At 38.2% G+C, this 12390-nt stretch overlaps 1 protein-coding gene across 2 annotated transcripts in view; it reads left to right on the top strand.

The window, feature by feature from the left end:
* dlgap4a (discs, large (Drosophila) homolog-associated protein 4a) overlaps nucleotides 1-12390 on the top strand; it is a 97110-nt gene that overhangs the window by 75695 nt on the left and 9025 nt on the right. For both annotated transcript variants that reach the window (XM_013910514.1, XM_013910513.1), the window contains exons 5-6: nucleotides 521-668; nucleotides 2080-2326. In XM_013910514.1, coding sequence (XP_013765968.1) covers nucleotides 521-668; nucleotides 2080-2326 — 395 coding nt within the window. The remainder of the gene's footprint in view (nucleotides 1-520; nucleotides 669-2079; nucleotides 2327-12390) is intronic.

The raw sequence follows: 12390 nt of genomic DNA, 5'->3' as shown, positions 1-12390 counted from the left end.
CCCTAAGTGATCCTTCCACTGTTTTCCATCACTTTTTTTGCCTAACCCTGCCAGTAATTTTCCTCTCCACCCACAGTTCCATCTTTCACCTTGCAGGTACCCTGAGTGGCGTGTTAGTACTTTTACCCACTTTCTCAAGTCCTGATTTCATAATATGTAAACTTTCCATGAAAATCACTCCAGCACACCCTGTTGCTTATTGCACACACATTTTCACTAACACCAGGCGCCAACTCGGCAAGGCAGAACAGAGGATTTTTTTTTTTTTAAATAAACTGAAATTCAAATCTCTCAAATTCTATTTAGCAGTTTTGCTCTTGTATCGTTATTTCCTCTGTACTGCTATTTAAGCACTAGTACACATCACTATCCACACATCTCAGTCGTGTTTAATTTGAAAAAACCCAGGGGAACATTTCCCTGGTTTAGGATACTCCTGGATATCATCAATTAAACACAGCCCCTTACTTATTCCAGGCTCTGACTTCTGAGAGGCTGATTATTACGTTCACTTCCACAGCACCCTGCCGTCCCTGAAAGAGCTGTCCACTAATCGGAGCCTTGATAACTTAGACTACCTGGTGAGTCCTTTAGAGGCCCCTCCACGCCACAGGAACAATGATTTCAGCCAATGCTCTGGCACACTGGGCAGAGGCTCGGGCACTCAGGTATGTCTATGATCTCTTTATTATTTATTGTTGTTATAATTGACAAAGATAATTTTAATCAGTCTGTTTGAATTGGGTCTTTTATTAATAAGTTCCCACAGAGAAGTAGTTTTTGCTGTTTTATTTAAGTGAGCAGTGTACAAAATAATCGAAAGCGCTGCATCACAAACTGCAAAAAACCCAACAATCGTCTTTTGAAAACAGTTAAAATATTAATTTAATAAAGGAAAGATTTAAAGCTGGATTTAATGCAACAATATTTAAAGCATACATACCTTCTAAAATTTCTAAAATTGCATAAATTTGATTGACTTCAAGAACCCGTGTATATAAAATAGACTGCCACAACCTTTACATTTTGAAGCTACTGTGAGAGAATATTTAAATGAATGTCTATAAGACTGCAGAGATGGTTTATGAATAAACCAGTCGGGAATAAACTTGACGAATCAAAATGATGCCTCAGAGTGTTTGCAGAATTTCAGAGTGGAAGATATGACTCAGTAAAAAGCTGAGGGAGCTTGTTGTACATCTTCATCAGCAGGATTGGAGGTAAAAATACCTTTCATAGAGAAGGAATGGCATCACTATCTTTGGAAATGAAATGTTTAATATTAATGATAGAGAGACTCGATTTAGGCCAGAGGTAAAGTCAGTCGGACCTAAAGGATTTCTTGGTACTCATGCACAGCTTTTGGAATGAGCAGGCCTAATTTTTCTTGTTTATATGCCACCCACAACACTTTCGTATTTGGTCCTGAAATGCCAAATATAAAAATAACTGCTGATGCTTGTTTCTGCTTCTTTTTATGTCGCTTGATCAAACATTTCAGTTGCTGCCGGATGTCAATGCTTTTTCCCATCGTGCAGTGACAACACAAATCCATGCAACAATGAAAGCTATTTTAGGCAACTCAGACAATGCATTGTGATTTACTTTCATACTGACCCTGAGGCAAGCACAAAACGATTAACCTGGTTCTAGGTTTTAGGTGTGTTCAATTTTTATACCACTGAACACAGATGTTAAAAATGCCATATCTCTTTAAAGTATCCTACAGCTTTATTACTTAGTATAGACTTTTAGACTGCTGCCCACACACTTCAAATTTCCACATTTTTATTTCCAACCCCATCACTCATCTCACAACCCCACAGATTTGTTTTGTTAGTCTTTGGATGACACCCAAGACCTAGTTTTAAAACCACTGCATAAAATACTTGAATGTATAAAGCAGTTTTAGGAAACTCCTCACACGACCACAGGGACATTTTTACCGCATCTCTTTTGGCTTCATTTGCTGTTGATGCTTTGGTTTTACTTTAGTAAGATTTTTATATCTGAGCAGTTTTTCCATCATAAGCATAGGTCTGTTTAATGCATGTTTATGAGTCTGCCCTCTGCCCTTAGCGTGTGAGTCTGCACACGTTCTTTCAGGTATGCGGGCAGGGCTGTGGGCACTCTGTACCGTACTGTGAGGGGGAATCGCAGGCTGTGGAGGCTCTGGATCTGCCTGCGCCTACATGCTTCCGGTCGCGCAGCCATAGCTACCTGCGGGCCATCCAAGCAGGCTGCTCCCAGGATGAAGATACAGCTTCTGTGGATTCAGAGTCACCACCACCCACCACTCCAGGCTATAGCTACAGCTCCAACACCAGTGAGTACCTGAGAGAAGAAGGTGGTCTTAGTGATTGCAATAAGATTACAAAGATTTGAAATTACCTTCGAGTCATTCAATTCCTTTTAAATTGATTTATATAGCACCAATTCACAAAAACAGTGGCCTAAAGGTGCTTTACACTATAAGGAAAAGACCCTACAATATTAGAGAAAAAACCTCAACAATCAGACGATCCCCTGTGAGCAAGCAAACCAGCCTAAAGGAGGGGCAGTCATCTAGGGTCACTGGCTTGGGAGATGAGAAGAGAGAAAGAGCATAGAGAAGAAGAAAGACAAACTATGGGAGAGAGGACAAAGGTAAATGTATCAGGAGTATAAAAGAGGAGCGTAGAAGAAAGTGCATCATGGCAAGTATGAGCCTAAAGCAAGCATGGTTCAGGGTCAGATGATTTCTGCTGTATTTACTCCGCTTCATAATAGCAAAAATAAGTATTGTCTGGAAAATTGCCCCTTAAAGGAAGAGGCCACTTTCCTGAAATCCAACTTGTTTTACTGTTTTTGAAAAGTACACCGAGTAACAATTTCACTGTGTATATTTAGTGTATGCAAAAGACACCACATGCGCTGCTATTATAATAGTCTTGACAATACTGTACACCTTAACTATTATAGGTATAATTCAAATAAATAGTAGGTTACTTTCCATTGTTAAAAACGTAAAGTAAAAAGGTAGCACATGCAAAAAAATCCCAGCCATTTTGTAAAATTTCTAATAATTTTTTGTGTGTATGTGTTACCTTTTTACCTATGGGGTTTAAGTGTTAAACTTAAATGACTGTGGTTTAGAAATACGGAAGGCAGATCCTTTTAAAGATCTATGTAGAGTATTCCTCTTGTTTTATTGCAATAGATAAACACATATCTACCAGAGTACGGGCTTTTGTTATTAAGGTACTTATGCTTTAACAATAAGAGTTTGCAGCATATTCAGTCTGCAGCTGGATATTGCAAGCTGCTCTCTTCTTTATCGCTGAGAAAATGGATGGAAGATGTACAGCACCTTTCACATAGTCATTATTAGATGGAAAACTAAACTCAAGAACATTTTGCTTGGCACATTTTTTCTGTATCTTTTTTCATTTATGTGTAACATTATTGTTATGTTTTCAGGGAAAAGTGCGCATTAATGACTCCTCCAGGCTGACAGGGTGAAGGGTAGAGATGCTGTTTTAGAGAGATAGAGAGATTTGCAGATAAGCAAAGAAAACTATCTATTTTTTCGCCTACAATTCAGTTCAAGCATTGTTGCAGTAAAGAAGAAAAAATCTGAACATTTCTTAAAAACATCTACTGTGTCTATAGTAAATTCATGCGGTAAATCAAGCTTCACTTCTGTTTTTATGGTGCATGTGTGTATATATTTGTGTATTATTATTATTATTGAACAAATTGCCCTGTAGCTTAAAAGTGTCAGACTTGTGATGTGTGGTTAGTATTTTTCTTCTAAAGAGTTCTATATGACTTTGATGTTAAATCATAAATTCATACTTATGAGTATTTAAAAAAAAAAATTTAATTATAGTCCGAGATACTTTTAGAGGTACTTTTAGCTATTCACCGCAAAGATCTGCATGTTTGATTTGGCAGTTTTACACCCTCCCTGATGCCACCCTCCGATTTATCTGGGCCAGCATGAGGGACACACAAGCCTCTGATATCCTGAGGCTGGTTTTATTTCCCTTTGCGATCTCAAGACAGGGATCTTTCACATGTAAGGCAAATTTGTTAACTACTACAACATAGAGGCAGGTGGATTTTTCTTAGGTCAATAGTGAATCAAAGTTTTAGGGACTAAAATTTCTGATTATTAATGTTTTTAATTTTTATCTGATTTGACTTTTGCTTCTGTACATGTGCGAATGGGAAAAAGCTGGACTCTATATGGACTCAATGTATTTTAAAAAATAGTTAACAAGCTAATTTAAGAGCAGAACTTGACTCTGTATCACCACTGCTCAGCTGTCTACTCTGCTACATGTACTGCAGAGAGATCTAATCTTAAATAATGAAGATCTTGAATAATGACGCTGGAGCTATTCTGCTGAACAAACTATGTGACTTTTTTTTTCTAAATGACCACAAACATCTTTTTTTCTTCTTCTTTATGTTCTGTAAAGAAAAGGTTTTCATCTCAGCAGTGTCAGGACAAGGTATTTGCCCCATTTCTTATTTCTTATTTTTTTATATACTTGTTCCACTGGAAGTTTCCAATCATCAAGCAAAATGTAATATTAGACAAAGATAACCTGAGAAAATATAAAATGCAATATTTAAATTATGATTTCATTTGTTAAGGCAAAAGAGCTATCCAAACCTACCTGGTCCTATGTGAAAAAGTTATTGCCTGTCTTGTTAAGTCATTAATTAACTGTGATTAACCACATTTTTTTGAGCTAACATCAATTTCATTACCTATACCAAGGCCTGATTACTGGCAGACCTGTTGAACCAAGACACCACTTATATAAAACCTGTATGACAAAGTGAAGTAGCTTATAAGACCTTAAAAACTACACACCATTCCACAGTTATTATTATTACAGTATAAAGAAACTCAGGAACAGACGAGAAACAAAGTCATTGACATCCCTCAGACTAGAAAGGGTTACAATGGTATTGCCATTTCTAAGGGTTTGGGACTCCAGTCAAACACAGTGAGAGCCATCATCCACAATCGGAGCAAGCTTGGAATAATGGTGAACCTTCCCAGGAGTGGCCAGCCTACCAAAATTACTCCAAGAGCACATCGGCAACTCATCCAGGCCACAAAAGAACCCAGAACGTCAATTAAGGAACTGCAGGCCTCACTTGTCCCACTTACGTTCAGAGTTCATGATTCAACAATAAGAAAGAGACTGGGCAAAAATGGTATCCATCAGAGAGATACAAAAAACCCACAGCTAACCCAAAAGAACACAAAGGCTCTTTCTCTCATTTGCCAAGAAAAAAACATCTTGATCATCCCCAAGATTTTTTGGGAAAATATTCCGTGGAGTTTTGAGACAAAAGTTGAATTTGTTGGAAGGTTTGTTTAGGGTAAAAGTAACACAGTATCAGTACATAAAAAGAACATCATACCAACAGTCAAACATGGCAGTGGTAGTGTAATGGTCTGGGGCTGCTTTGCTGCTTTAGGATGGAATCATTAATTCTGATCTCTACCAGAAAATGCTGAAAGAGAACCAACACCAACAAGTTCAACCATCAATGGCACAAAAAAGAAGAAAACAAGTCTAAAAAGAAAAGTGGGCCAAAATTCTTCCACAGCAATGTGAAAGACTCATTGTTAGTCACTGCGAACGCCTGACTGCTTCCAAAGGCGGCACAACCAGTTTTACAGTTTATTGGGGCCCTTTTTTCATGAAAGGTCAGGTAGGTTTGGATAACTCTTTTCCCTTAATAAATTTAAAAACTGTATTTTATGATTACTTGTGTTATCTATGTCTAATATTGGTTTGTCAGACGATCTGAAACATAAAATTGTGACAATCATACAAAAAATAAGAACTCGGGAAATACTTTTCAAATACTTTTACCTGTGTAGCGATACAATATATATCTGTGAAAGATGAATATAAGCTGATAATGTTGGTTGAGCTCTACGTGCCACCCAGCAATTTAGAAATGTTTTCTGTCTAGGGTATCTATTTGATATACTGCAATTCACATGTCTCATTGCTTCATGTACCTAATTCTATTAAAATCTTATATATGAAAACCCTATATTTATATTGTACTCTTGCCTCAAAGACTAATTTTTCTGGTTTCTTGCAGGGTTTTTTTTTTTAATTAAAATCACAGCATTATAGCATGATTGTAATAGGAGAATAAGGCTATATAATAATAATTATAATATATATATAAAGTAGGGGGGACATAGGAGGAAATAGCTCAGTTCACTCCTTTGTTGGGGTAACAATAGATCACCACATGCTGGATATGTGCTTATTTTTTTATGTCTAGACTTAAGTCCGTTCCCGCGGCGCCGCAGACAAACTGAAGCGCACCTACCGTGAACACATTCATAAACAACGTAATACCCAGACATAAACCAATCACCTTCGTGTTCGATTAGTTTGAGGTCCGGCTCTGTCCAATCGTTTAGAGAAATCGGTTACGGAGAAAACGTGGACTCCAATCCTCGTCGTCAAGGGCGTGTACTACAAATCTTTTCTTCACAGTGTTCGTTGTGTGTCTCCCAGGCACTACACCCGTGTCCATCTCGTCCGCCGTTCATGAATGAACATAAAATAAGGATTTCTCCGAGTCCACCACTAACAGTAAGGTCTTTGTCACCTTTTTCCCGGTTGAGCGTTATGGTTCTGACAGCCAGCTGCTGTTTGCTACGCTAGCAACAGCGAGCTAACGTAAGCTAATGGTGTGGTAGGTTAACTAGCTAGCTAACGTAGATGAAGAAAGAGGATGAAACCCTGATACAAGCTGTTTGAGCAAGGCGAGTAGCAGCAATGTTGGCTGCCTGTTTTTAGAGTGAAAAGCCATCTCTTTGTTGCCCCGCTGATATCAACTATACAGCGCCTCCGGGTAGCATTACTCAACGTTAAATACCCTGTGTGATAGCACGCCGTGGCAAGCCCTGGACTGGCTAGCAGCAAAGGCTAACGGTAGCGGAGCCGTCACCAGCCCGTTAGGGACATCCCGGCGCGGGCTTAGTTTGGCTAACCAGCCCGTTTATTAGCTAACCGTGGCTAGTGGGTTGTGTGGGTGAGTGATCTTATATTTCCAAATAAGTTTTTATTAGAGACGGTTGTAAGTCGTAATCCACTGCCACAGATCGTTAATTAAAACGATAAAGAAGCTCAGCGGCTCAGTGTGCTTTAAATTGAGCTCATTGGGTATTTAATTTATCTCCCCGGTGGTCTTTTGGATTAACGTTAGATGAGGTAACGGCTCTCTCTTATCCCGGGTATGTGACAGTGATGTGTGTCCAGAGGCACGAAGAAAGCTATGATTCACGTTTATCTGAACCCACATGTACAATCATATTGGTCTACTATAAAATGCTTCCCCATAGGTCAGAAAGTGAGTGCTGTACTAAAGCTCATAGTGTTGTTTTGTTGACGGAAACTAGGTAATTTTTAAGTCGACTCCACTTGTAATGGTACCGGTATATTTATTTTCTAGACGTCCTGTGGTGTGAAAGGAACAAGTAATTGTCTGGACAATCCAGCTTCTTGAAATGATTTTATCTCACCTGGCACAAGTGGCTATATTTGGTCCAAAGGGCCATCTTTATTCATTCAAGACCTGTGGCACAGTCAATAATTTATCAGCTTCCTGCACTCAGTAGTGCTTCGCATTTTGGACACTTCTGCTTAGGCTTTTTAAGGACCCCTGAAACAACTAGGATGTGCACATACAGCACTGTAACATTAGAGCGAAACACAGTAACCGTACTTAGTGTTTAAATTGACTACCATTGTAAAGTTAGAAAGTAAAAACTTAAATCCTGCTTAACATGTGACCAGGTGTAATCAAACTAGGTGGCTTTGAAGCTTCAGAAAAAAAGGTGTGTTCACTGTATCCAGAACTACATTATACAAGACTTGGTGTGGCTGTGTTTTATCATGGACAGACTATGAGTCATTCTCCACAGTATTACACACTCTTCCTCTCACACTCATTGATGAGGTAATCTCTTGACTGAATGGCAAAGCAAGTGTAGCTTCTCAATAAGGTCAGCAGCAGACGGGCTTTCTAATGATGAATGTGGAGCTATTTGTTAACACAGTTGGACATTACAGTAAAGGCCAGTCCCATTTCCTGCTCTAATGGAATGCCTTTATCTGAGAACTGCTTTCGCATTGGTTGAAATACTTTTGTTCAATCCAAAATCGCCAGCTCCTAAAAAAATACAGTTGATTTTTAACTTTATGTTGTATTTTGCGTGCTGAATACAACAATGTGTCTCAGTGTAATATACATTTTGTGTATTACACTGAGACACATTTTAGTTGTGTTTAGTCTAGACATCAGACATAACATGTTTACTGACACTAACAATCATGTATGTGTTTCTGTGTAAAAAAACAAATCAACCTCAGGTTGTTTAATTTATTTCAGTTATATTTCTAAGGGCCACACTTCACTCATGTAGAGCTTAGTGTTTTTAATTGGTCATTATTAGTTTGAAAGGGAGTGCTGTATTTTGCAGTGAAAATTATGGAGTTGTGAAAGAGCTAATCTCAGAGACTTGTGGCATGCGTCCTTGATTTAACTGATTAGCTTCCAACCCAGACTGTTGACGTACTCCAATAGGTCAGATGTAGAACCACAGATGGCCTTAAAGATGTCAGACAATTCAGTAGAAAATGATCTCCAGTAGTAGGACAGTTGGACATGTTTTTGTCTGTAGACAATTATATGGAACATTTAATCTTATAATACTAGACAGAATAATGAAGAACCTGTAACTGTAGTATTAATGAACCCATAGCTGTTTGTTTTCATAATGTACTTTTGGTTTGATGTTGCAGTCTGTTGATCTGTGTTTTGTGTAAGCGCTTTTGCTTTTCCTATCAGTATGTAAGCTTTGTCTGTTTAATGGCTGGCTGCCTTTCCTTCTCAATAGATGGTTTTCTCCCATGAAGTCTGCCTGCCCTACCCAGTGATTTACTGTGTCTTCACTGACACCTTTAAGCCTGTTGCCCTTGTTTCTTAAAGAGTTGTGGAAAAGCACTATGTAATCCATACCCGATTCTTAAAACTGTGGTAACAAAATTAATACATGCCACATAATGGAGCTGTAGAAACCAGCAAAATTACAGTGCAAACCAACCTGTCATTTAAATATATACAAAAACTAAAATTTGCATGAAAACCTTACAGTAGGCTGTATTAAGCTCTACTGTGCAGGAAAAGATCAACTGTTGGTGACTGGCTTCACTCCAAGTGTTGGTTTTCATGAACATTATACTAACCTGCTGTAACCTTAAAAGTCTAAGAAGTTCAAGGCTTTCTCTTTCTAAGTGACATTTGAAATTCCTTTGTTATCCTGCTATGGTAATGTTTAACTAAAAACTCTGACACGCCTCCAAAGAGTACCTCAAACAATAACAGGTTTAAGCCTAGACACACTCAAACCCAAATATCCTCCTCTTTTGTGACGTCTAAGATCCTTTTGATGCAGAATCCCTTGTATAAATATATCCATAATTTCAACAGATACCCCATGCCTAATTCAAATGTGTTATAAAACTCAAACTAATTTCCAGCTTACATGTAATTGGTTTTGATCAGATGCTCCATTTTGCATTTAATGGTTATTTAATTTGATTTAATTCATTTTTTTGAATCTCTGAATGCCTTCCTGTACATGTGAACAGTGTTTGTTTGTTTTTTCGTCAGAAGTCATGCTCAGCGTGTGTCCTGCTCTAATCTTTCAGTCTGTGACTCCCACAGTCTGTCTGTCTGTTGTGCTGTAACACTGGCTAATCTTGGACAGAGCTTCCATCTCTTTTCATGATACTTGGCTCATGTCCCGAAAGGTTTATTCACAATAGGCTACAATATTGTTTGTGAGGGTTGGTGTGTGCTTTGCTTTTATGTACACCGAACTTGGTGCTTCAGTAGAAACTAATGTTAAAGCACAGTTTCTCCCCTTGAAGTTCACTCTGCAGCAGCCTAATTAACACATCAGACTGTAAGTCAGAACTCAAAATGAGATCAGCTGTGATCACAACTTAAATCCCAAACTGGCACACCAGATATCTTAAATTAAAATAAGAAAGTAAATCAAAAAAATAAATAAACAGTTCTAATGGCATCAGTACACAGCTATGAGAATAGTCAGTCATATACATGGATGTTTTAGGCTGGTGTTCAGGTCGCATTAGTGGTCATCTGATAGCACTCAGACAGACCTGCTGATGGAGCCAGAGCATATTATGGGTCAAAGACTGCATAGCTCTCATAAGGGAAGCAATTTAAGAATTGTTTGATGATCATAGTGGTGTTGACAGCATTGGAATTGATCTAAATTGTTTTCTGAGTAAGAGAGAGCACCTCAAATAAGTGATTTGAAGACTCCTGCTGTCCATATAACCTTTCAGACTGGCAATGGGCTTTCTGAGTTCTGTTAGCTTAGTGGCTTTTAATGTCTCAAATAGCTAGACTAAGAATAGAAAATGTAAAAAGTAAGAGAGTAGATGAAATGTTTGAGCTTTTAAGTCGTTCAAAGTGGGTACATTGAAACTACTATTAAATGAAAAAATTGTTTTACTATAACAATGATTACAGTAATAACAGTGTATTTGATTAAATATTGGAAACAACTTGAAATATATTTCTTGTGTTGATGAATCTACAGAGAAATGTAAGTAAAATGTGTAACTCCCCTAGTTTTTATGATACTTAAGAGTTTCAACTCATTGTTTAGCTAACCATCCAGCGGTTTTATTGTTTTGGTTCCCTGTCGGCGCACTCACAGCACTAAGTTTGGCCACACAGAGCTTTGTGCTTACTTTTTGTTTTTTTCATAGGTGCACACGCTCCAAAGTTTGAGATATTTGGGAGGCCATTATGAGTTTACGTCCAACTTCTAGTTTGAAAAAAAAAAAGTAACAGTCTATAGCATTCTTTATACTTCTACTTTAGCTTTTTGTTTTGTTTTTTACATGTGTAAAACAGCAAATAGGCACAGCAGGGCTTTTTAGACTTGGAGGTGCTCTTGGTTTGTCATATACTGGCTGAAGTTCTGGAAGCAAAGATAAACCATCATCAGGCTATCAGTTGATCTTGACCCAATGTTTCAGGCATCGCCGACCTCGTCCATCGCTTCTCTGCACTACCCCTGTAGTAAGGCACATGAGGGCAACTGTCATATCACATACTGACAAAGGATAGCAAAATAGGTTATGCCACTTGCAAGAGGTGTAAACAATCTGTAGTCAGCCCCCTTCACTGTGACTGAATGTTTGTAAAGGCCCATTAACTTATTTGTTGTTGTTACTTATAAATTGGGCTATTGTTGAATTGAATGAAAAGTGCACATGTGTGGTTAAGTGTTGACAGATATTTGGCTTATGATCAATTTTATTGCAGTGTGCAGTTAAGACCCAGTGCAGTCACCCAGCAAATGCAACTGAGGCATGTGCTGTGACTCTGTATGTAGTATGACACAATTAACTTTGGGAATTTCATGCATCCAAGCTATGAGTACTACAAGAAGTGCCTTTCTTTGGAAATAATAAATGTTCTGTTTTGCTCCTACGAAGGCATGGTTTCTAAGTTTGACACTGCTCGCCAGGGCTGCATGAGTGACACATAGGGTGGATTCCAATCCACAGACATGTTTGTGTATGTTTGTGGGATTTAATAAGGGCTTTACTGGTTCTGTGAGTCACAGGCTGATGATGGGAGTGCAGTGCCTACAGAATTACAGGGTGATAGGTTGCTATTTAAATTGAAACCACTACTCGGTAGAATAAATACTGCATTTTTATTATTGATTCAAAGTGGTGAGCTTTAAATTACTTGGTCAGCTAATTTTAAAGAAATATTTCATCCATCATGTGTGTTAGTAAATGCTGTATGTGGGCAGAAGCATTTGCTACTGTGTATTTTGCAACTCTTTGAGGCATATGTTGCTGATTATCGCACTGTTTAAATAGCATGCTTCCCCTTATTTCTTGTAGAAAGCCTGTGGTTTTTCCTGGTTCCTTGCTTTTTTCCCCTTTTTTTTCATATTGTAGTTCATTCTATATCATGCACCAAAACCCTGCATTCAGACTGATGACAGAAAAAGAGGTACCGTTCCTATTCCTTCACCCTGAGTCAGATTGTCTTAGTTCAGTGGTAATCCACTTTCAGGCCTCATTTCAGTTTCCCTTGAAAGAATTTGTAAGCGCATAGTTCATGGGTTTCGGAGTGCCAGAATATGAAGCTTTATGTAAAGAAGTGCTCTGCTAAAGGCAAACAGTGTATCGGTCCAATACTGACCTAAATTAGTGGATCGGATATCGGAGAGAAATAAAAAATGTAATCCGATCCATTAAATATCACGAAAGCACCTCACAAAACTTG

The sequence above is a fragment of the Pundamilia nyererei genome, unplaced genomic scaffold, assembly GCF_000239375.1.
Source record: "Pundamilia nyererei isolate P.nyererei 1_Seehausen unplaced genomic scaffold, PunNye1.0 scaffold00044, whole genome shotgun sequence".
NCBI classification, from domain to species: domain Eukaryota; kingdom Metazoa; phylum Chordata; class Actinopteri; order Cichliformes; family Cichlidae; genus Pundamilia; species Pundamilia nyererei.
Note: the sequence above shows the minus strand (reverse complement) of the source record. Positions and strands in the feature narration are given on the sequence as shown.